General features: G+C 34.5%; 1 protein-coding gene across 2 annotated transcripts in view; it reads right to left on the reverse strand.

The window, feature by feature from the left end:
• The window catches only part of LOC120342504 (transcriptional activator GLI3-like), a 33,361-nt gene extending 14,470 nt beyond the window's left edge, over positions 1–18,891 (reverse strand). Inside the window, exons 1-10 of one of the 2 annotated variants that reach the window (XM_039411356.2) lie at positions 18,436–18,891; positions 17,916–18,091; positions 8,811–8,915; positions 7,846–7,923; positions 7,671–7,766; positions 5,076–5,190; positions 4,342–4,574; positions 3,006–3,318; positions 857–1,042; positions 171–444 (exon numbers count right to left, since the gene is read on the reverse strand). In XM_039411356.2, coding sequence (XP_039267290.2) covers positions 171–444; positions 857–1,042; positions 3,006–3,318; positions 4,342–4,574; positions 5,076–5,190; positions 7,671–7,766; positions 7,846–7,923; positions 8,811–8,915; positions 17,916–18,091; positions 18,436–18,746 — 1,887 coding nt within the window. In that variant the 5' untranslated portion in view covers positions 18,747–18,891. Of the gene's footprint in view, positions 1–170; positions 445–856; positions 1,043–3,005; positions 3,319–4,341; positions 4,575–5,075; positions 5,191–7,670; positions 7,767–7,845; positions 7,924–8,810; positions 8,916–10,977; positions 11,221–17,915; positions 18,092–18,435 lie in introns of those variants that run through there. The other variant, XM_039411357.2, reaches the window with a different exon arrangement.
• Positions 18,892–21,986: the final 3,095 nt, after the last annotated feature.

Raw genomic sequence — 21,986 nt, forward strand, 5'->3', positions numbered from 1 at the left:
TTTAGAGGCGACTACGATTAGGGAAATCGCGTGCATTAGTCCTACATATATATTATCAGATTACGCATACGTTAATTTAGTGTGTTTTATAATTCTAGCATAATTTTAGCAAATACTTTACAACAATGACATTTTTTCCAATTATCTCGAAACTTTTATAATTACTATACCTTGTTATCCGGTTGCTGTCCCATCATTTGTTGACTTCTGTGATGTGCAACATTTTTCTGCATATTCGGGTGATGTCCAGGAATATATGGCACGTGACCGTTCCTCGGGTCAGTGGGTGGAACAGGTCTTTGACTTTGGTCAAGCGTCACGGGATTCCCCGCTACGCCGACGAAAGACCCGGGTGGAAATCCAGCAGACGCCACGGCAAGCTGCCTCGAAAATAACTGGGAGTGCATTGGAGAAGCGAGACGAGGATGGAATCCCATTTGTGGACTGCAAGATATAATTTTATACTTCAGTTAGGAATATGGATTGATGATATATCGTCCCAATCGCTACCAGGATGGCCTCCTCTATAGTGGGCAAATTGGACTGCTGTATATGATGTACAAGTTACATCCACATTTTGCACACAAAACTACATACAGTTTTCCAAAAAGATCTTTGGTAGACATTGACCAATACTAGACAGACGCTTCTAACCTTCTGCATGTACAATAACAACGAAATCTTAGAAAAATAAACCAATTATTTTTAATGTCGATACTCGACATAGTGATATATAGGTGTGTGTGTGTCAACTTCATGACTTTAAAGTAAACACGACCAGTGATGAGAAAAGAACATATTTTTCTAAAATTTACTTTTTTTAAATCGATATAAAAATCAATATCACAATATTTACCTTATCCCTCTTGCAGATAAATGTCCGTAACTACCAGCACTTCCAATCGACGAATTTCTTGAATTTCCTAAACTATTTGTGAATGGAAGAAGCGAGTTTGGAGAAGTTCGAATCATCAGATCTAAACTTAGACTATCTGATTGTGATGGTGATATTGATAACGCTCGTTTTCGACCTTGTCTAGATCTGAAAAAAAATATTTATTAACAATAGTATTGCTTTTATTTAAAAACACTATCATAAAAAAACGCGCTAACCAGAATGAATATGTTTAAACTATTCATTTGAAGATAATTAATTATAGCCAGTGCTTGGATTGATGGGCAACACGATGGGCAATATAAGTTTAGACGCTATCGATTTAAATGCTATCTTCATATAAATTTCCAACATTACGCTCTTACAATAAACAATAGAGTATCGTCTTAGGTAAAAAAGACCAACATTTGACTGATCCAATATAAAGCAAGAGAGCGATGCTCAAAGATATGAACACGAAGACCAAAACGGAGTAGTACGGGCTATGTAATCTGTCCCAGTAGAACTAGTACTGGTACTGCAGTCTTAACGACTAACGCGAACTCGGAACCGCCACAAGGTACACAATTTTTGATGACGTCATGTTACAAAAAACGAATTTTATAAATTATAGAACACGCAGAAATTTCTGAAATAAATAAAATTAATATCCTTCTAGCGAACAAAATACCATCCTCAACCACTGAAAAATTCAAGTAATTAAAAAGAGAAGCGCTTTTTCATACCAACAAAAAGAAAAATTCCAACAAGAACAACATAATATTAACAAATCTATCTATATGTACTTCATATTCAATAAAATCTCAAATAAATTCCACTATAGCTTATTTATAACATACATCTACGCTGCACTTCGTGACAAGTTACTTTATCTTGCTCTACGAAATAATTTTTTTGATGAAAAATCCATCCGACCAGGACAGTTCATATTTGATGTATGAGACTTTAATATCCATAACAAATATTTATGTTTCAAAAAAGAGCAAAACCTTTTAGCCCAAATTTTATTGTGTTTGTTTTGTGGTCAAAATTTAGAATACATAAAATTAGCGTACGCTCTTTTTGTTTGCATCGGTGACTATAGGTGACTTGAAGTTGAACAAGGATTAAAAAAAATACAGCAGTACAACATGAATTGAGTTTGAGTTGGTATTTAAATTATAATTTAAACTCTTCTTCAACGTAGGTGCTTCATAGAACAAAAAGGAATGAAATTTTCGTTGGAAGCATATAAAATATATTTATTTGTATCATTGAAATAAATGATAGATCCTTGCGTATAAATGTCTGCTTATGCAGAGCATTGTTCAGAGTGACGGTGTGAAAACATGCAATTGTGAAATAATATAAACGCGATATTTAACCCTTGAGTTTTATTTTTCAAAGGATATCTTATTAGGCTAAAAGCGAGTCCATGCTTCCGAAAACAAAACAATATAACTAATCCCATACCCGACTTGGAATGGTAACCGGACGAGAGGCCGTGGTTCGCCATATGGATAAGCCGTCTTATCGGCTTTCCTCTCCCCGGGATAAATATGTAAATCCTATCCTATCCTAGGCTAAAAGCGGTATGTTTCGTGAAAAATCGTTATATAGGAAATTCATCAATGAATTATTATTACGGGTTCAGTCTGCACTCGTACCATTCGTACTTTTTCATGAATGGAAATCGATGAAGAATAATTGGCAAAAATAATGACATGACACGAAACATTACCACTGTTGCTATATTATCCATATCCATAGTATGAGAGGTTCTAGAAAAATTCGCCACATAGGAAAAATCGCCGCATGAAAAATCGCGGCAAGAGCATTTTGCTGTAAAACAAGTATTGTGATAAAACAGTTAGGCTTTTAAGTACCTTTTTATTTAAAAAAGATTCGTTATTTAAAAGCATGCCCTAACCCTATAAACCTGACTTTTTTATGACGAATACTTGTTTTACAGCAAAATGTTAATGCGGCGATTTTTCATGCGGCAAGTATTCATATGTGGCGAAATTTCCTGCGTCGAATTTTTCGAACACGAGTATGAGAATAAGTATAGACACGAAAAGACTATGATTTCGTTTCGTATAAAAAGGAACAAAACAAACGGTGAACATACCTCATGTAAAATGGACTAGATAGCCTTGATACATCTCCACCACTCCTATCAAATGACATCGCTAACGATCGGTCAGCGCCTCCAGCACCAGCTACTGCCGCCAGCCATGACTGCTGTTGTGCGAGTTGATAATAAGCTAATGTACTAAGAGATGATTGACTTTGTCCGCCTTGTGGCATTCCAGCTGATGATACAACTCCATTTTGTGCCCCACTCACTCCAGCGTTAGCCAAAGACGTGGAAGCCATGGCAGCAGCTGCGTTAGCTTGAGGGTTACCGTAATACTGGTATGGAAATTTTTCGCCATCACGCCCTGAAAATAATAACGTACAAGATCACTACAAAACAAACGAATGCTGTGCAAAACTTGTTCATCGGAAATGCTTGTGCGTAACGTAACATAAGTAATTTCGATGGTTACAATTATAGTGTTACGTTAGTAAGCCTGTATACATTGTCATTCAGCAAACTAATGAAGGTATATACAACTTTAGACAACGCCACAATGCGTGCTTCCTAATCTAGACGAGTATCTAGCAAAGTGGTTTTCAACATTTTATATAAACGCAAACTCAATCTGGAAAAACAAAATGATCTTTGAAATGTAGCAAGTTTTATGATAGTGGCAAACGTATTTGAATATATTGAAACAATATAAAACATTAATATAGATTCTCGGATTTATCGGAAACTTTTGAAACGCCTGGACTTTGCTAGAGGAACCCTGTGTGCCGCGGAACCCCATGCAGTTGAGAACTACTGATCTAGCGAGTCACCTCCGTATCAGTTTATTCAATTTAAATCGTTTGGCTGAGATGTAGTGTCAATTTTAGAATTGGCTTCATTCAAGTTTTATGGTAATATAGATCATGAATTCTAACATATCGATTTTTCGGTACTCCTGAAGTATGCGCTCCAAGATGTCGCACAACCTGAACCATAATCTGGTACACAACCTGAGTTCAGGTTGTGCGCCATGTTGGTGCGCATACTTCAGGAGGTCCGATTTTTCTTCCACGACGACATGAGGATAAGAAAATTGCAATATCTTGTGTTCGTTCGTGATAAAGTGATAAAAAGGTAACGAGAAAGTCCATATCTGTACTTTGATCATATATTATGATAGAACAAGCCAAATAGGAAACTTTACATCTATTAATATTGAATATATAAAGCTGATCTTGTCAGATATTGTCAAATGAGTTAACGTTTGCCAATTTATCATAAACATTTCATCAAATTTTTTAGTTTTGAAACTAGGAGGAAAATAAATGAAATTTGAGAAACATAAACTACACTCAAATACCTAAAATTGTATCTATGTTAAATTTCCTACCTTGTATAGAATGCCTTGGACTTAGCCCTCTCGCTTGTGACAATATTGACATGGTAGGCGAATGGGTAAGAGATCTCATGTATAAATCCAATGAAGCATTATTGACTGGGTTACCCATTCCTGGTCCAAAAAAAAGTCCTGGCGTACCGTTCACGGTTTGATGTAGGGGTGATTGTGGAGCAATAGGCATCAATGGTATCTCTGAAAGTACCGGGCTACTTCCAACTGGATCACTGAAAATATATAATGAAAGAGTTACGTATTTTGAAATATATATAATATTGCGAATAAATATGGTATTTTCGTGGCATATTGACATGGTACCTATTCTCCAAATCAGGCATTAGGCAGGAACCTAGGGTCTATCCGCCTATTACTTACTATATCATCGCAAGGATTGTAATCATTTCGCTTCAGTATTAGCCAACACAATTTATTAGACCCTGAGATGAACTTGAGAGTCTTCATCCCGATACTTCAACCTTTTTTTACCCCCCTTGGGTAACCCCCCTGGGTCAGCTCCTTGAATAGCTCAAGTTAACAATACAAGCAATACAGTAACAGATTTAAGTGTGCTTTTAAGCACTCCTCGCGTTAAACATTTTTACAGTGTACACAAAATAACATTATTATAATACGAATCTTCGAGAAAAACCGACAGTTTAATTAAATATTCTCTGTTATAATTGAAAAGTATTCAAAAAAACTATTTTTACATAAAACAGAAATCTTACCCATGCAAACTCAATCTTCTGGGGTCAAAAGGATATCGGCCATCTCTTATCTTGGAATCCACAGGAATATGAGGTTGAACGTAGAAATTCCCTAATCTTGGATCAACACCAGGACCTGACAATGTAAGACAATATTGACAAATAATCAAATGATATTAAAGTATCAGTTGACTACGCCAGAGTTATATTTCCAGGCATAGGAGGATTTTTTTCATATCAAAGTATACTCAACTTGTATAAATCGATCAAATGAATAACAAATACGGAGATGCAAGGATTTGAATAATAATGTCACGATGGCCTCAATACAAATCTTTTTTCCTAATCTCCAAATTAGGAATGCCGATGCCTTTTTCAGGGCATATTTAGTCGATTTAAAATCCATAACAATAATCTCATAACCGAGGGTAAAAATAGACCAGCTAAACCGAACATGAATATTTGGGTTTTAGCGCCGTCTTTCGTTAGAGAAAGTTAGATTGAATTAGGGTATAGTCCCGCCCTCATCCAAGATAAACAGAACCAAAAAAAAACAGATTAGAAATTCGAGGCAGTAGATTGTACCAATATTTGCACTCAACGAAAACAATGAATGTTAGTCTATATCAGGTTATTAAAATAATGAAAAATCCCATAATCGCGTAAAATGGGCTACTGTTCATGTATATGTGTACATCTATTGGGTTAAGTTTTGATATAAGCAGATTCGTAGATATCGGAAAATCACATGAAATATTACCAGCACTTTGGTTTGCTTGTTTCGAATATTCCAATTATTTGGCCAGCTCAAATTACTGATACATATATATTTATACAGATAAAGGGCGCCCCCAATACGGTAAGACTCAATTACATTGCGCAGAACAGGCTTATGTTCTGAATTATTTTACTTTAGACTCCGATTTTATTTCAATACTGTTTCTTTGTTATATATATGCCAGCTTTTGTGAAACAAAAACAATATCTGATTAAAATTTTAGGCTTCATAATACAATAACCTATATCAAATGTCTTTCAACAGATCTAATATCAGTTAACCATTATATATTTAAAAACAAAAAAATTAATAAAATATCATATATAAATAAAATCATACATATGCCAAGATCGGCCAATAATGGTAAAGAGCAAAATGTTCAGGATATAATTTCAATGCGTTATCTCTTGTATTGAATGACGTTGCAAGAAAGACCACGAAGCCTCGCTTGCGGGAACCATAATGTGTCATCGCTGATAACAAAACACTTAAGTTACAGTTGAAGCGGGTGAATGAGGCAGGCAGCGGATTTTATTGCTTATGGCAATGTCCCAGCTTGTGATACAACATCAATTGATATATAACCGCGTTATAAAACATAAATGCCACAGATAGCTAGCTGTACATAACTGCGACAAGCGACAATACGCCACTATCCGCAAATATTTCATTTTTCACCGACGTTTTATGGTTCATGCATTATTATTTTTGCTAATAACACTTCATAATTTTAGCTATTTTGATCGTGCGAGGTCAAAGACTGGTAAACATTTTTATGGTTGCATTTGCATAGGCTATGTCCCGAATTCAGTTCCCTAATAATAGTATCTGGCTCCGACTATCTATCTGAATGCATCCATCTATCTTCTATATTTTGATCCTTAATCTTAAATCCATATCTTCAATAGGATTTACGGTTTGTATAGATTTTGGCTTGTCCAGAAGTCGGCATGATATTTTAGAAATTCAGTCATACAAAAAGTACAATTTACGCAATATGAAATAATTCGAAATATATACCAAAGTTGCCAATTACTGATGGTAAATATTATGGGAAGATATTCATTAAACAGTTCGGTTGCAGCCTCTCCTCCTCTCATGCGTTGTTAATTGGGTGATTGATGAGAATATCCCACAGAATTAGTTACCAATTCGGAAACAAAGGCGACTTGGGTGAAAATAAATAAACAACTAAAGCTATTTTGTTTCTGCGGTTTGCTAGTTTTTCTGTGTATGCGAGACTCTCCTCTATGCCTTTGTTATATTTATTAAGATTTATTTATTTATTTTTAGAACGTTTTCCAACAGAGGTGCAAACGTATTTAATTTGCACAAAAGAAGTTTTTTTTTTTAATATTAAATGTAGAAACTCGCCAAAGCTAATCGGGACACATTGGGGTCTTCACAGTATACTTATGAAAAAAAAACTCTAATTTTAATTGCTACCACAGAATATCGGCGGGCCATATGGTATTCATTTTCACCCGAAAGGTAGTTAAGAGTTTTGGTAGTTATAACGATGGCTCATAATAGCATTTATGAGGTTGTAAAAATAATGCATCGAGAAGATCTGACATATTGTGATTTGTGATTAATATATAACCATCATTTTTCTTATTTTAAGCCTTCCATTTGGCCAAGGCTCTGTATAGGAAACACATTCAGATGAACGTAGATAGGAATATTCTTTTTTATTGTGTAGAATACCATATCCAATTAGTTCGGTGACGTTGAATTTAGTAGGCGGTTGAAAAGATGTTATGTGAGCGCATTGATCATGGATGTCGCTATTTTTTGACACAGTATTTCTAATTTACTAATTTTATGTAAATCGTTACCTTGAAGAAATTGCTCATGGTTTTTATGCGTGACGTCACCGGGAGCCAGTGGTGCACGAAAAGAATCATGGCCTCCTCGTCTTTCAGGGTCATAATCTGAATATAAAATTAAATCTGGCGTAAGGGGGAGTAAAGTAAAATAAATATTCTAGGCCATTTATAAGGACATATTTACTGATTTTATCGTCTTCACTTTGATGTCGCTTTGAAGACAACTTCTTAGATGCAGCATTCGACTCCTCTGCGATTTTTCCTGCACAAAATAGAAAATGTAACGTAAGGGTTAAGTCCATTCCAATAAGAAGTATAATAAGAAATCATCCAGGCTTTTTGTTGCTATTAGAATATCTTCGCCGCATTGTCAGAACACTGAGAATCAAAGTCTATTGATAAATGTATTACTTATCAAGTAAAAAGCATATCTCGGCTCCTTTCATGTCTGAGACGCACTATAGCAAAAACGCGGAAAACAGAGAAATTTTATAACATCGAAGTTAAGGAATTTTGGGCCGTTAAAGTTTCCCATGAAGTGTGTAATGCAATTAGTCTACCAAACTAAAAGAACGAGATTTGAGTTATTCCTACCCGACCAAATAGATGCCTAAGATAACCCATATTAACAAAGCAAAACTATTTTTGATACATGCTAGTTTGAGGGTACTTTTTACATCACCAGCGTGAAACTTCGAGCCTTTTATCTACCATTTGACTCACTTAGTAAAATTCATAACGCAGCCAATTATGCTAATTTTGACAGCGCTTTTTCAGGCGCCTGAATTTATGAGATTGTACTCTCTTTGCTCGCAAGAAAAGTCACAGGACGCGTGTCGGAGCGATTAGTATAAGTGGATGGGAAATTATTATCATAACAAAAATTAGATAAAGCAATATTAAAAATAATCTATTCCACGGATATACGATATTACCATTCTCCCGTGTAGTCACAGATACCGAATTTGCTGCCAATTCTAAACAACTTTCAGAAACTTTGAGATAATAGACAAATTACATACGTCGATGGATCAACAAAAAAGTAACAAAATATTGCCAACAAAAGCGTGATTCTAAGTGATTTCATTGGAAATGTATAATATCATCACCCCGATTTATTTGCTAATCAGATAAAAATGATCCTATTACCTAGTGGCGTCCCACAGCTGGGTGGACGATGGTCCGGCACCCCTATAGCTCCTCTTCGACCCCGCCCGGCTTGTTTCTGCATCCGGAGCCTTTCGTCATCCTCTTCTGAAAAACAAAAATTGAAAATCTGAAATCATTGTTTTTGTCGTTGTAATGTAAATCACGATTTAGAATGAACGTGAAGGTTTTTTATTTAGAATACATACATGTATTTTTATACATATTGATGTATCGAGATTATTGCTTTGCAACTTCGTTCCGATTTGATAGTGTCCAACAAATATATTACACGCCGAAAAGGACGATATGCTTATATGTACCAGTGGGTTGAATAAGACACAAACCCCTGGTTTTTAAACAGCGATGTCAACGAAGTTTGGCTAATACGCTAAATAATACGGAATAGTCATAATGGAACAAATTTTTTGAATACAAGACTCAACAAAATGGTGGACAGCTACTACCTTTTTAAATTCCGTTACGTTTATTGTTATGTCAATATAAAATATATCCATATAATCTAGACAAAATCAAAATTAATCGGTAACTATAATATTTTTATATGGACACTCGAATATGGACACTCTAACCGGCATGGATATAACCTATATTGAAAGAACAAGTTATATTCAAAATCTTTATGAAAAAAAGTTGAGAAACTTTGACCAGAATACTAGTATAGGGCGTTGATTTACAATCGACAAATATAGTCAAAACATAAACCGACGTCGCAGAGTTTCGCCAATGATACATTGATAACAATTCTACGTTGCCAAATTCAACCAAGCATAAACTGAGGATTAAATCTTCTAGCGAGCAGGGACAGCAGCGACCGATGATCGACAACGACGTCGATGTTATCGGCGCGAAACGAAGCGAGAAAAATCTGGGAGAAATGGGGTCGTACCGTTGACAAAATTTTGGGAAGACGTTTAATTCCACCGAAGCAAAACGGGGACTGGATAGATTACTATGGATTGTTTTCCTAGTTAACTAAAATTTGGGATTTATATGGGGTCATGCTAGAATAAGCCGAAAAAAAAATGTAATAAATAAACAAAATAAATATATATATATATATAATCTTTGAAATAGTAGAGAAAACAAAAATATATTCTTTATGTTCCACGCTATAAATTTTAAAATTGAACATTCATACATTACGTAATTTCTGACAATAAAATTGAAAGCATTGATGCGAAAACTTTACACAAAATTTGTGTACAATACAGTTGATATGAAAATGTTCCGGTAAATTTCTCTGACAATTTAAAAAATATATAGAATGAAAACTTAGTTGGAATAGTATAATAACTAGTGTACATAATTAACGACAATAGGGTTACATGATTCTAATATATTGCACCGTAATATTAACAATTCTTATCGAAGAAAGAATTCCAGAGAAAACAATTTACGGTCACTGCCGTAAACGCAAACTTTACACTAAAATTCATATTAAATATTGATTTTAGAGGTAAAATAGTCTTCCTATTTGATAAGACATTGATGATACCATTTTAATTGAGATACTAACGGAAATTTACAGTAGGTATTGAGTATATATATATATACTACAGCTATCTTGAATTATTGAATTATTTTCATAGATACGGCTTCAACTCAGGTATATACAAACATGCAAGGGACAGTTGTGCGATACAATAATGATTCATTCTTGGCTAGAAAATATTGTTCCTTTCATGAGAACGAACGAGTGAAAGAAAACTTCCAAATTCCTCTCAAATTAATTTGTTATAGTAAATATTCCGTATAGTCTTTAGGGACCACTGTAAAGTGTAAGAAATTTCCCTGGAGATGAAGTCGTATAATTTGAAAGTTTTATGTAAACAAAAGACAAGTTCAAATGGTGGCCACTGGCCAATACAAATTAAAATCAATTAAAATAACACTGCTCAACAATTAGGAGCGTAAAACGGGTAACGTTCGGATTATGTCTCAGAATGTGGAAATTATGTGTTTTTTGTATCGGAAGTTCGAAAATATGCGAAAACGAAACATTCAAAATATTTTTATTCCCACTTCACCAAAATGTAACTTTTTCTAATTTAACCTAAAATATTCAGAATCAATGAAAATAAGGTCAAAAATTTAGAGATGGATCAATAATAAGATTTACTGCAAATCAAATGCTCACTTTACATACCTGTTTCACTTGTTTCACTCCGCTCTAAATTAGCAAGTAAATCGCTTAAATAAACATCTTCAGTTGTTATAGGCATTTTTCGGCAAACGATAGCAATGATACTTTATCCATTGTAGGACTCTTACTTTCATAAAGTAATATTGAGCGTTGCCGTCTTTTCAAAAATTGAATGATTACTTAATGGTATGCAAACTATGTTACTATCTACGTATTTTAAGCTTAGTTATGCATAGTTGAATACGTAAATCTATAGAAATTAAGAAACTTGGTTGACCTTATGCTGGCAGTTTTTTGGACGAAAATATACATTTTTGTATAAGCTTTCCAGGTATTATTGTCTGTTTCCTGGAACCATTTCAGGTCAAAATTTAGAGTTCGATTCTAGATCAATCATGATAGCTTTTGTCAAATCCGGCTAACATCCCAACCCAGGACGCAAGAGGTTGGCAATTTTGGTGTTTTCAAAACCCAGTAGCTACCAGTTCATGGACATATTAAATGCTTGTGAGCGAACTTTGCTCCGACAAAATGTTCCCCTAAATCAATCGATTCTATTGCATAATTTAATGTCGGTTTAATGTCATAATTTAAGGTCAAAAGACTCATGTGCTGACCGCAATGCCAACAAATTCTCAAATATGAAAATAATTTTACCGAATACTATATGAGATATTAAAAGAATGGTTACGAATGCCATATGAAGTGGTGTCCGTGAATTATGAATTCGGATAATCCAATCTTCACTAAAATTTTGTTTGTGATATATTATGATTGTACTAGCATTTATCTCAATGCGGTGAGTGATACATGGATATGTTTATGCCATTAATTCGCACGATATTGGTATTCACAACATAGCGGAAGGTTGAAAGTTCATCGCTACAAGATGTTAACAAAAATAATCTCACGGGAGTCTTCGGAGTTCGGTGGCATCCAGTACCACAATTAACTATACTTTAATGATAGGTTTGGTATATTTGCGTTAAAACGATCACAGGGATAGTCCGCACAAGTCATGGTGTGATAGCTAATTAAATTACGAAAACGGTTGCATCATTCTTTCAATAAAATATGCAAAAAATTTGAACAAAGTCGCACGCATCTCGTGAATTTTTATTCGCTAATTCGCGTCCAAATAGCAAGTATGCACTCATAACTTAACAAATCGTTTTCAACAAGTAAGGGGTCATAATAAGTTTCATTATGATATGAACAAATTTCTTTTAGAATTCAAGTTTACAAATTACATCATAATTTCGTAAAACACGTTTTCCGCATTTCAAAAATGTACTGTTGATCGTTTTTTAAGACGGGAAGTGGCATGGAATTTTATCGCTGCTCAGTGGCGAGTGATGTCCAAGCGAGCCTAAACTTGCAGTCACTGTAAAGTACTGCTAACAAGCAATGGATCCAAGATTTCTAAAAAGCAACTATTATATAAACAAACTGTATCACCATTTAAATTCAACCACAAATAATTTGAAATAGAAAATCAATTTAGTACGTCTGAGGTTGGGCAATATCCAAGTCGACTGGTGCAAGAACTGTGAAATTTCAAACAACGATAACGGCAAAGTTATCCCGTCGATTTTCCCGCCGAAATTCCACGTTCTGTTTTATTTTGACAATTGACAACAAGAATTTTTATCACTACTTTGCAAACATTCAATTTTGCGAATGCATTGGTCTAATCACAAAAGTGGTCGACGTTAGGCCAAGACGTTCACCACACGTTTCCTGTTTGTACTTGAGTTCTTGTCTGGAACTAACTGGTTACCTTGCGCTAATCGAGGCAAAATTAAAATACAAAAGCTTTGTAATGAAGCGTTAAACAAATGATACATAACACAAGCTGTGAATGAATTAGTATATTAAAAAAACGTTCATAACCCTAAACCAAAGTTATCAAGTTCGGTTCATTCGCGACTGGAAGGCTCGAACCAATCGATAAAGCCGAGTTCTTCCTGAAGCTTTGATATCGACAAATGTGACACATTATCTAAGTTTAATTAAAACAGTTTTAAATATTATAGCGATGTTGTCAAACAATATAATAGACCAAACCAATTGTAAATAGGTATACTAAATATACATAGTGAAGTCTTAGTTTGGAAATACCATTAAATTGTGATTTCAAAATGGTCATTTTAAATTAGAACAGCCAGGCTACAAACGTATTTTTATGTTCCTTATGAACCAATTTTATAATAATTAAATCAGATATTCCATATTCAAACATATTTAAGTATATATTCACGACATCGCAAACTTATTTATTCCTGCACTTGATTCTAAGTATTAAACAACATAATTCATTAATTTAATAAGTAAATTGGTGAATTCTAAACACGGAAGTGAAATCGGTACAATTAGAACTGTTTTATTGTGAGTGCACCACAATGATAAAATGACTTAACGAAACACTTCTCCCTTATTAATCAACTTGTCTGATACGATTTGATTGAAATAAGTTACTGTTAGTAACACCATTGGTTACAACTATTTTTAACGAGAATACGACTATCACTGCTCCCTTACAAATATTGTCCTCGCTAAAAACTGTCCGGCATACAGTCCAAGTCTATATTGGTACAACGAAATCCTCTAAAAGAGAGTGGCATCTACTGCACTAATAAGGTCAGTTTTTCCCAAAATGCCGGCAAAAAAAAACGTTCCCAAACTAACAAATCGTTGTTGCCTCGATAAAAATACCGTCTGCTGTCATCAGCCTTATTTTGTTGTCGCCGTGGGTGGTCTTAAAATTACTGGTGCCGTAAGCCACAAAAATCGGACCTTTTCTTCGCGCCCGTTCATGGATGGCTGATCGTGTTCAGTTTTTTAAAAATGTAGCAAATATGTAAAAATATTTAAGTAATTTTGTGCATAAATGAACATTCCCATCAAATTATAATTTGTCATTCAGACGAGTAGCCTTTTTGCCGCTGAACATCAATGCCCGTAGGCTTATCCTGTCCAGGATTACGTTGATAATCCTTCCGTAAGTCTTGAGGTCGGCTATTCTATAACACAAGATAGCAGCAACGACCATAAACAAGAACGTGACCAAAGTAAGTTTATCGCCGCACAACCTGTGGCCGTCCAAAAAATATCACATCCAGAATATAGTCTTACTATGCCACAGGTGTGTCCTTTGCTAAAGTTCAAACACCTGGACTGACGCATTATAAATACGTATTTGAAATAATATTAAATTGATCTAAGTCATAAATTCTTGACTAGCTTTTTAAATATTAATCACACGGCTATTGGTTAAATTACTTGATCACAAATAACGCAATCATGTTAACGGACCCCACCAGAAAACAGACATCAGTCATGAAAGTGTTTCAGAACCTCACAGAGTGTAGCTCCAGAAACCCAAATTAATTGCTCAATTACTATCTAATACCCTAATTGTTTTGGTATTTTTAGGGAATTTCTAGTGGACGAAAATTGATACCCTATTGAAAGGGAAATCGGCTACGAATGGGGTCGAAAAGATTTGGTGGCACCACGTGACTCATGAAATTTGAGCTTATCACTCAAATCGCCGGGAGATAATGAGTCCGAAAATACGCAATTTTGGGTCAACAATCAAATGAAAACTGTATGCGCATGGTACCAAGTCTAACAGAAATCACCGCCGTCCTACATAACCCGTTTTCAAATAAGACAAATGATTGAATGTCGTGTTGTTGACAAAATAAATTAACTTATTTCTTTTATTTAAACATCACGGTATTAATAATAATTAATATCGACATTCTTTGACCGTGAGCTGGAAGTTTTTGTTATATATTTATTCAAGACATTTTAACTGCCAGACTTTTAATAGAATACGTAAAATAAGTTTCATTTCATCATGTCGTTGGATTCCCGTTCTCACTACATTAAAAAAGAGAAAGATTTTTGTTAATGGAAAAGAAAAGGTAATGTCGAAAGTATCACGCAGACAAAAAGAAAATGAATATAATTCACATTCTTTTGTGATTCACAACAATCCATGTCTTACAACATGTTGTCAAATTATTCAAATAAAGAACATATACATGAAACATGGTCAACATCAAAGGATATTTGACATGCCGGCACTGTACATATCGGTAAATTGTTTCAGCTTGACAGAACCAATGCAAGGCAGCGCTAGGTATAACGATGCTATTCTTTCTCTGTTCACATTGGCCTATCTAAATAAGATGGACTCAACTAAACTGTTTCAATTAAAAGAACCCTTTATATTAGTTTTAAGAAATTCATACATAAAATTGATATAAACTGACAGGAACTTAAAAATTTAATTTCATATGGTGAGCATTAAGAGGTTTTAAAATAATAATCCAAATTGTAATTTTAAAAACGAGAAGAATAATTAGGTAATGAATGCCTAACTATTTCACAGGATAACTAAATAGACCAGAACTTACATTTTCAAAATGGGTTTTATACGATTCACAGTAATGCATATTGATATTCTTAACTTTTGATAAAGCCACTGCATAATGTTAAATTCAATAAATGTGGGAAAAACGAAACGCGTGAACGGGGAACGATGAACGCTTTTCGATATATATATATATATATATAGTTTAAATTTTTCCTCATTGCGCTAACGAGCCATAACTCGAAAAGTACTCTCTACGTACGGCGAGAAATGAATATTAACCCTACCGATCAAGTTCCAGTTCTGATAACGTTTTTTTTACTGATGAGCAACTATTTGGCTTAGAGGGCTTATACCGCGTCATTTATTCAATGCTAACTATGGCAAATGAGAAAGATGATTTTTTATTTCTACGAAGTGAGTCCGTATGTTTGATTGACTGCTTATTCAAAGCCTTGTTGAAGTTTGATGTAGGGCAACTCATAAGTCTTTGCATCAGACTTGAACATACATATACCATCTATATATTCTACGCTCAAGTTGAAATCCATCCATGACAGACGTTTGGTCAAGTTTAAGTATTGCTGAGACAAAGAATGTTGATAAAGCTCATGCTCAGTCCATCGACCACGCCGTCGATACAAAAATGTATTTTGGGGTTTTCATGGTGTTGGCATCAAATAATTATAGAGGAACGGTATAGGGTTGTCTGAACACAAAATATGAGTCACATTCAACGGCTGAAAACGCCAGCCTTATCCGGTAACAATCCGCCCAGTTATTATAAACGCTTCATCGAGTTTCTTTCCTTTACTGAAAGCGATAAATAATAATGTAGGCGCCGAAAGATGGCTGAAACATTTTGGAGAAAATGTACGGCAGCCTTTTATTGAAGCAAAGTTTCTAGTATGGCAAAAATATTTCAAACATGTTTTATATGACGCAGAAAATTGTATTTGTTTGCAAAAATGCCTAAAAATCTAGAAAATCTACATCAAAATATTTCACAGTATTGTTCTTCAAAAATTCACTCTTAATTAATTCAGTATGGCTTTGCATATACATGTTTGCTACATAATTCAACAAAAATATCCACCACATAAATGACAAATAAATATTTAAAAAAAAAGATTTGCTTGATTACGAAATACAAATGACGTCATCACATCGCCAAGTTCCGATCCCGCCGCTTCGTAATTTACCTCCATTAATTGAGTCATAGCGCGTGAAATTGTCGTATAAGTCGGATGTCGGATTCCTCGCGATAAACTGACTTTATTTAAGAAAAACATTTGATAGCAAATTCTCGTTTACAGTTCGTTTACAATTACACGCTCTGCGCCGAAGGCATAAATATCCGCCTTACACGTTTCGTTTTGGTAATCTTGTATCCTTAATATTGACTTGTAACATTAAAATTTCGATGATTGAGTCACTCTACAGGTGCACAAGGATGGCTCGAAGGAGGGAAAATTTTACAAGATTTGCCGATGGGTTATGGATATTGTTTTGCGAATCGCTGGATATTTGAACCAAGTTTTAAAAAATATACTATGAGAATTCAGTCCAAAATCAATTTGCGCGTTGTTTTGAGGGTAATAACATTACAAGATAAATATTGCTTTAAAGTCTCAAATATTTTTATGAACTACATAAACTTATTTTATACTATATTTCGCACTTATTTTTACTACACCACCATACGTTTTGAATTTAAAGACTGTAATATATATATATGTATATACACTTTTTCTAACAGTAATAGTTTCATACTGTTTATTCAAGGATTCTCAAGCTAGAGCAGGAGTATAATGTTCATAGCAAATCAAATTAGCGATGTCCAGAATCATAAATTTTCATCACATATATTCATAACGCTGTCATTATACAACTTTCAAATATGTCATGCAATTACAAAAACGTGAACGGAAATGTTATTTGCGGACGAAATTATTTGATGGTTGAATAGGCTACGGATTAGTGACGTTAGACAATATTCAATGCTCAATGTTTGTGAATGCAATTTGAAGCTCTTGAGTTAGACCACTCAAGGACCATATACTTTTCGGTACTACTACTAATTACTAATTGCTACTTTTTCGGTATCAAAAATCGAATTTAATATTCCTGTGCCACATTGTTGATAACTTTCAGAATATTTTTATTGCCATTTTGCCAAATATAACTGCTGATACTGTATAAATAGCTTAAATTCAATCAACAAGTTTTGCGCTCAGCTTAACATCAATCGGAATTTTGTTATGTATTATCCTGTTATTGCCCGTCACCAGCGTGATTCTTTCCCCGCGTTTCACCAAGGTAAACAGAAGGTAAAAGATAACCAAAGCTAACCAAACCTTATATAAATATCATCAGTGAGCAGAATCGAAAAAGCTCAAAAATTAATGGTGGGGTGATAACAGTATAGTAAATTTAGTTTACCAAAATTTAGTTTTAGTTTAATTTACAATTTACATATCTAACCCAATATATATATATATTTATATATATTCTATTCTCATATTTTGTAAAGAAATGCATAACTTTCAATACTTACCACTAGAGGTCGTGCTCGTTGCTGCCGCCGTTTCCGTTTTTGTTGAATTCGAATGCGAGTTTCTAAGTGAAGTTGGTGTAACGTTACTTAACAAAAATCCGGTTGATTGCTCACAGTAATCCACAGAAGGGCTTCTGCATTGACGATCTTTTTCCGTAGGGGAAGGTGAGCGAGCCCTAAAATCATAGATGTATCTTGGTATGTTGTGAAAGTAGCATAAATGTGTGATTCATGCTTCTCACGTGATGATTTATTTTTAATAATGAATACAAGTGCACAGAATTAGAGTGAAGTAAGTATGAGGCTGAATCAGCCGATAATAACAAACCCGTTTCCAACTTTGAAAAGCTTTTAATTGGAGCTTTGATGTAGTATCACGTTAATAATATCCTAAATGAATAATCACTTTTTAGGTTTGTTACGATCTTCTTTACTTCAAAAAAAAATGATGACTTAAAATGATTCTACAAAAACAATCATGTCGGTTTACCAAAATGTCTATAATTCACTTTCAACAAACCTTTTGCTGGATTTCTCTGTGGTTGAAGATACGTGATGCTCGTCTGATTTTGATCTTACTGGTGAAAAAGCAGAATCACTTCCAGATGATAGACTACCAGTTCTTTTCAATGGTGGATAAGTCACAGGTGCGTAACCACCGTGAGAAGCAGGAGGATAAAACAGACCGTTAAAATACGGTTGAATCGAGCTGTCTGGATACTGCTGATCGTCAGAATAATCGTCTTTGGCTTTCCGTAAGTTGTGATGATTTTTTTCCGTCTTTTTCTTTATTTCGTGGTGTCGTCCTTGTGTCCCTGGAATGCGTTCCATATCACGAAGTTAATTTTTGACAAAACCATCTCACACCTGAAGCATCGGTTTAGAAATTACAAATAGCCTACTCAAATAGATATTTTGCCTACTGCAACCTGACAATACCCAATAATGTAAGCAGTGTAAACAGTACAACACCAAGACTTGAACTTGATAAAATACCACGTTGTCCGCTTTTTTCAGTACAGCAGTAAGCATAGGCTATTGCAGAAATAATCTTGCTGACCTGGAACTGGGCAGATCATAAGTTGAAGGGCCGAGCATTAAAAGCAGATTATCTACCTTGTGATTGAATATGGGACATAGTGTAAAAGATTTTAACGAGTAAGCAATTATCTACTTCTTAGGGATGTATATAAGCTCTATTGACGGGCTGACGTAAACCGTGAATCACCCATGACAATAATTAAATAAAATTGAAATGTTTGCTTTGATGCAACAAACCACACGATCATAATAGTCAAAAAGAACTAATTATTAGTATTCTATAGAACGTGGTCCAGCATTTAAATGATTGGACTGATAAAAAGATTAATTTTGAAAGCATGACATTATTACTTTGATAACACAATATTGTGCTAAACACCACACCATATTATGATTTAATTAGATTTTGCAACTCTGCCAAAAAAGAACGGCATCACCCAACCTGCATTATACAGAAACTTTTTTGTCCGGGTAACTTCAAACAAGCGGATTTCGAAATTTAATACTTTTCAGGGTTGAGGTCAGTTAGGTCACGTAATTAAATTTTACAACTTGAAATGACTGGAACTGTACAAAATATAATCCGCTCCGAACAGACAACGGCGCATATCCGGCCCTTCGAAAATAGTACGTTAGTTTTAGTTCACGGACACAACTGAAGAAAGAAGACTTCTTCCGAGATTTTATATAAAATCGTAAAAATCATTACAGTATTTGGAATAGCAATAGCAAAGATGAAAAATACTCTCAAAATGTGTTTTCAGTTTTGTATTTTGTTAATTTAGTATGTTATTTTTTACTGAATGGGAAAAAATGAACTTGACTATGACTACTATGACTCATCGGTGGCGCAAGCGACATAATAAAGTCACAGCGATTGTAGATTTAAAAACAAATGAAATAGCTTATAATAGCATAATACATCTACACTAAATGCTTGAAGTCAAAGTTAATCTATAATAAATATTTTTAGATACATGCCTTAGTATAAATCTCTAGCAAAACCATTCTTTCTGGACTACATTGATTTTAAATGTCTAACAATTGTCTCTCGAGCAATGAGGTTAATTACAGCTTACAGCGTCGTGATTGACTTTTTTTGATTGTCGAATACCGCAACAATTCCTTATGTAAAACTATAAACTATCTGCACAACTTATCGCAGGTGCCCAGAAGCGATAAATCGTCTTTGTAACTCAACAATATAGATTCTTTTGGCAGAGCAAAAGGCGGAAAACTAATGTCTATAACTAAATAAACCAAGCATAGCGGAAAGCGATAGACTGTAACGGTAACTTGATATGAGAGCATGCTCGGCGACACCGAGCTCCATAAAGAAAATTTCTCGCACATTTGTCGACGCCTGTATCTATCTGTTTCCATAGAACATTAATTAAATTTCATATTTATACGATAGAATTAAATTAATGTAATCGTGATTCGAGATGTTTCATAACATTTGACGCATTCGTCTGAAGATAGGAATATAACAAGAATCATAAATATGATGCAATTGCATCGAAAATAAACCAATCCCTTCACTCACTTAAGTTATTATTTTTACAATATTAATGATGGTTCCAGTCCAAGCAATCTAAAAATAAAATCATAATATACAAATTTTTTTAAGGTCAAAATGAGCACTGCCAGTTGGCCCCGACCAATTTAGGTTCCAATTTGCACAGTGGTTATTATACAATATTTTCGTAAAATTCAAATCAATTTAGAAGATGTTATATATGTGTATGGCCAGTCCAGAGAAAAAAAAACCAGACAAAAATTTCAATTTCGAGTGCAATTTTACCAAATGCATTAGCACATACTTAAAATGCAGTGAAGCACAATTTTACTGGAGCGACTTAAAATCTGCGGGAAACGGCTAATCTAAAGTATGGGTTTGTCGCTTTAGGTACAAAAAAGAAGTGAACTCGAAATAATCCCAGTAAATAGGTGCTTCGAAGTTCAAAACAAAGGTCTTTGTGTTTATGCCTGCCTATTATATTTCTTCACTAGTGGTGGTTAACAGCCATACACAAATATGCAAACACGTATTCATGAAAGACGCTTCTGGAAAATAACCTTATATAATGACCTAACAAAAATTATATAAAACAAAAAGTGTGGATTTAGGTGAATGAACGACTGGGTGGAACTGATATTGTGACCAGCGACTAAACATAAGATAAAGTGGTAGCGCAGGTATGTTGCGTGTCATCTATGGCCATAACTCAACTGACAAACCTACTCGCAGCTTGATTGCCGTGAGAACTGAGGAATCAAAAAGCTATAATTGCTGAAATATTTACACCATATCAAAAAATAATATATTCGTGGCCAATGATGTTTTGGTCTGTGCCACGCTCCGTTTGTGAATATCGGAAGAACTATTTTCCTAACAAAATAAACCTCCCTTTCGTACTTCGTTAAATTTTGGCGACTCTGCAAAATATTATTCTCGATAATCATAACAAATCTTTTGGCACATGCGAAGTACTCCTGATTTCTGAAAACTTTAAGAGTGAATTAGGTATTCGTAACTTTGAAATCACCAAACGAGTCAGTTACCGGATTAAATAAAAGAAGTCAGCCGTGTTTTTATATACTGATCAATCGGGCAAATAATGAAGAATCCTGATTCTAAACTTGCACACACATGCTACACTTAAACACAGTGTTTTCAGAAAAAAAATATACAAAAGTTAGCATTTCGCCATCAGCTCAGATTTCAAGCTCGCAGGCTTCAAACTTAGCCTCAAGCTATGAAATTCGGCACCAAAAATGTTGCTGAATGAAATATGGTTTCGTAGATCGCAATTTGTCGTAATATTGCACCTCAAAAGTATCTAAAAACACGCATCGTTATTGGATACAATAAAAAGACATAAAAATTGACTTCAACGTGTAGGACGGATAAGCTGGAATAAAAGCTTGAAGCGACCCTTAACATGTCCGTAATTATTGCTCCGTAGCGCTATACCGTAACTAAGCAAGGCCAATTGGAATACAACCCAGTCGAGATAGCCAAGAGTT

This window comes from Styela clava, chromosome 3, assembly GCF_964204865.1.
Source record: "Styela clava chromosome 3, kaStyClav1.hap1.2, whole genome shotgun sequence".
NCBI classification, from domain to species: Eukaryota; Metazoa; Chordata; class Ascidiacea; order Stolidobranchia; family Styelidae; genus Styela; species Styela clava.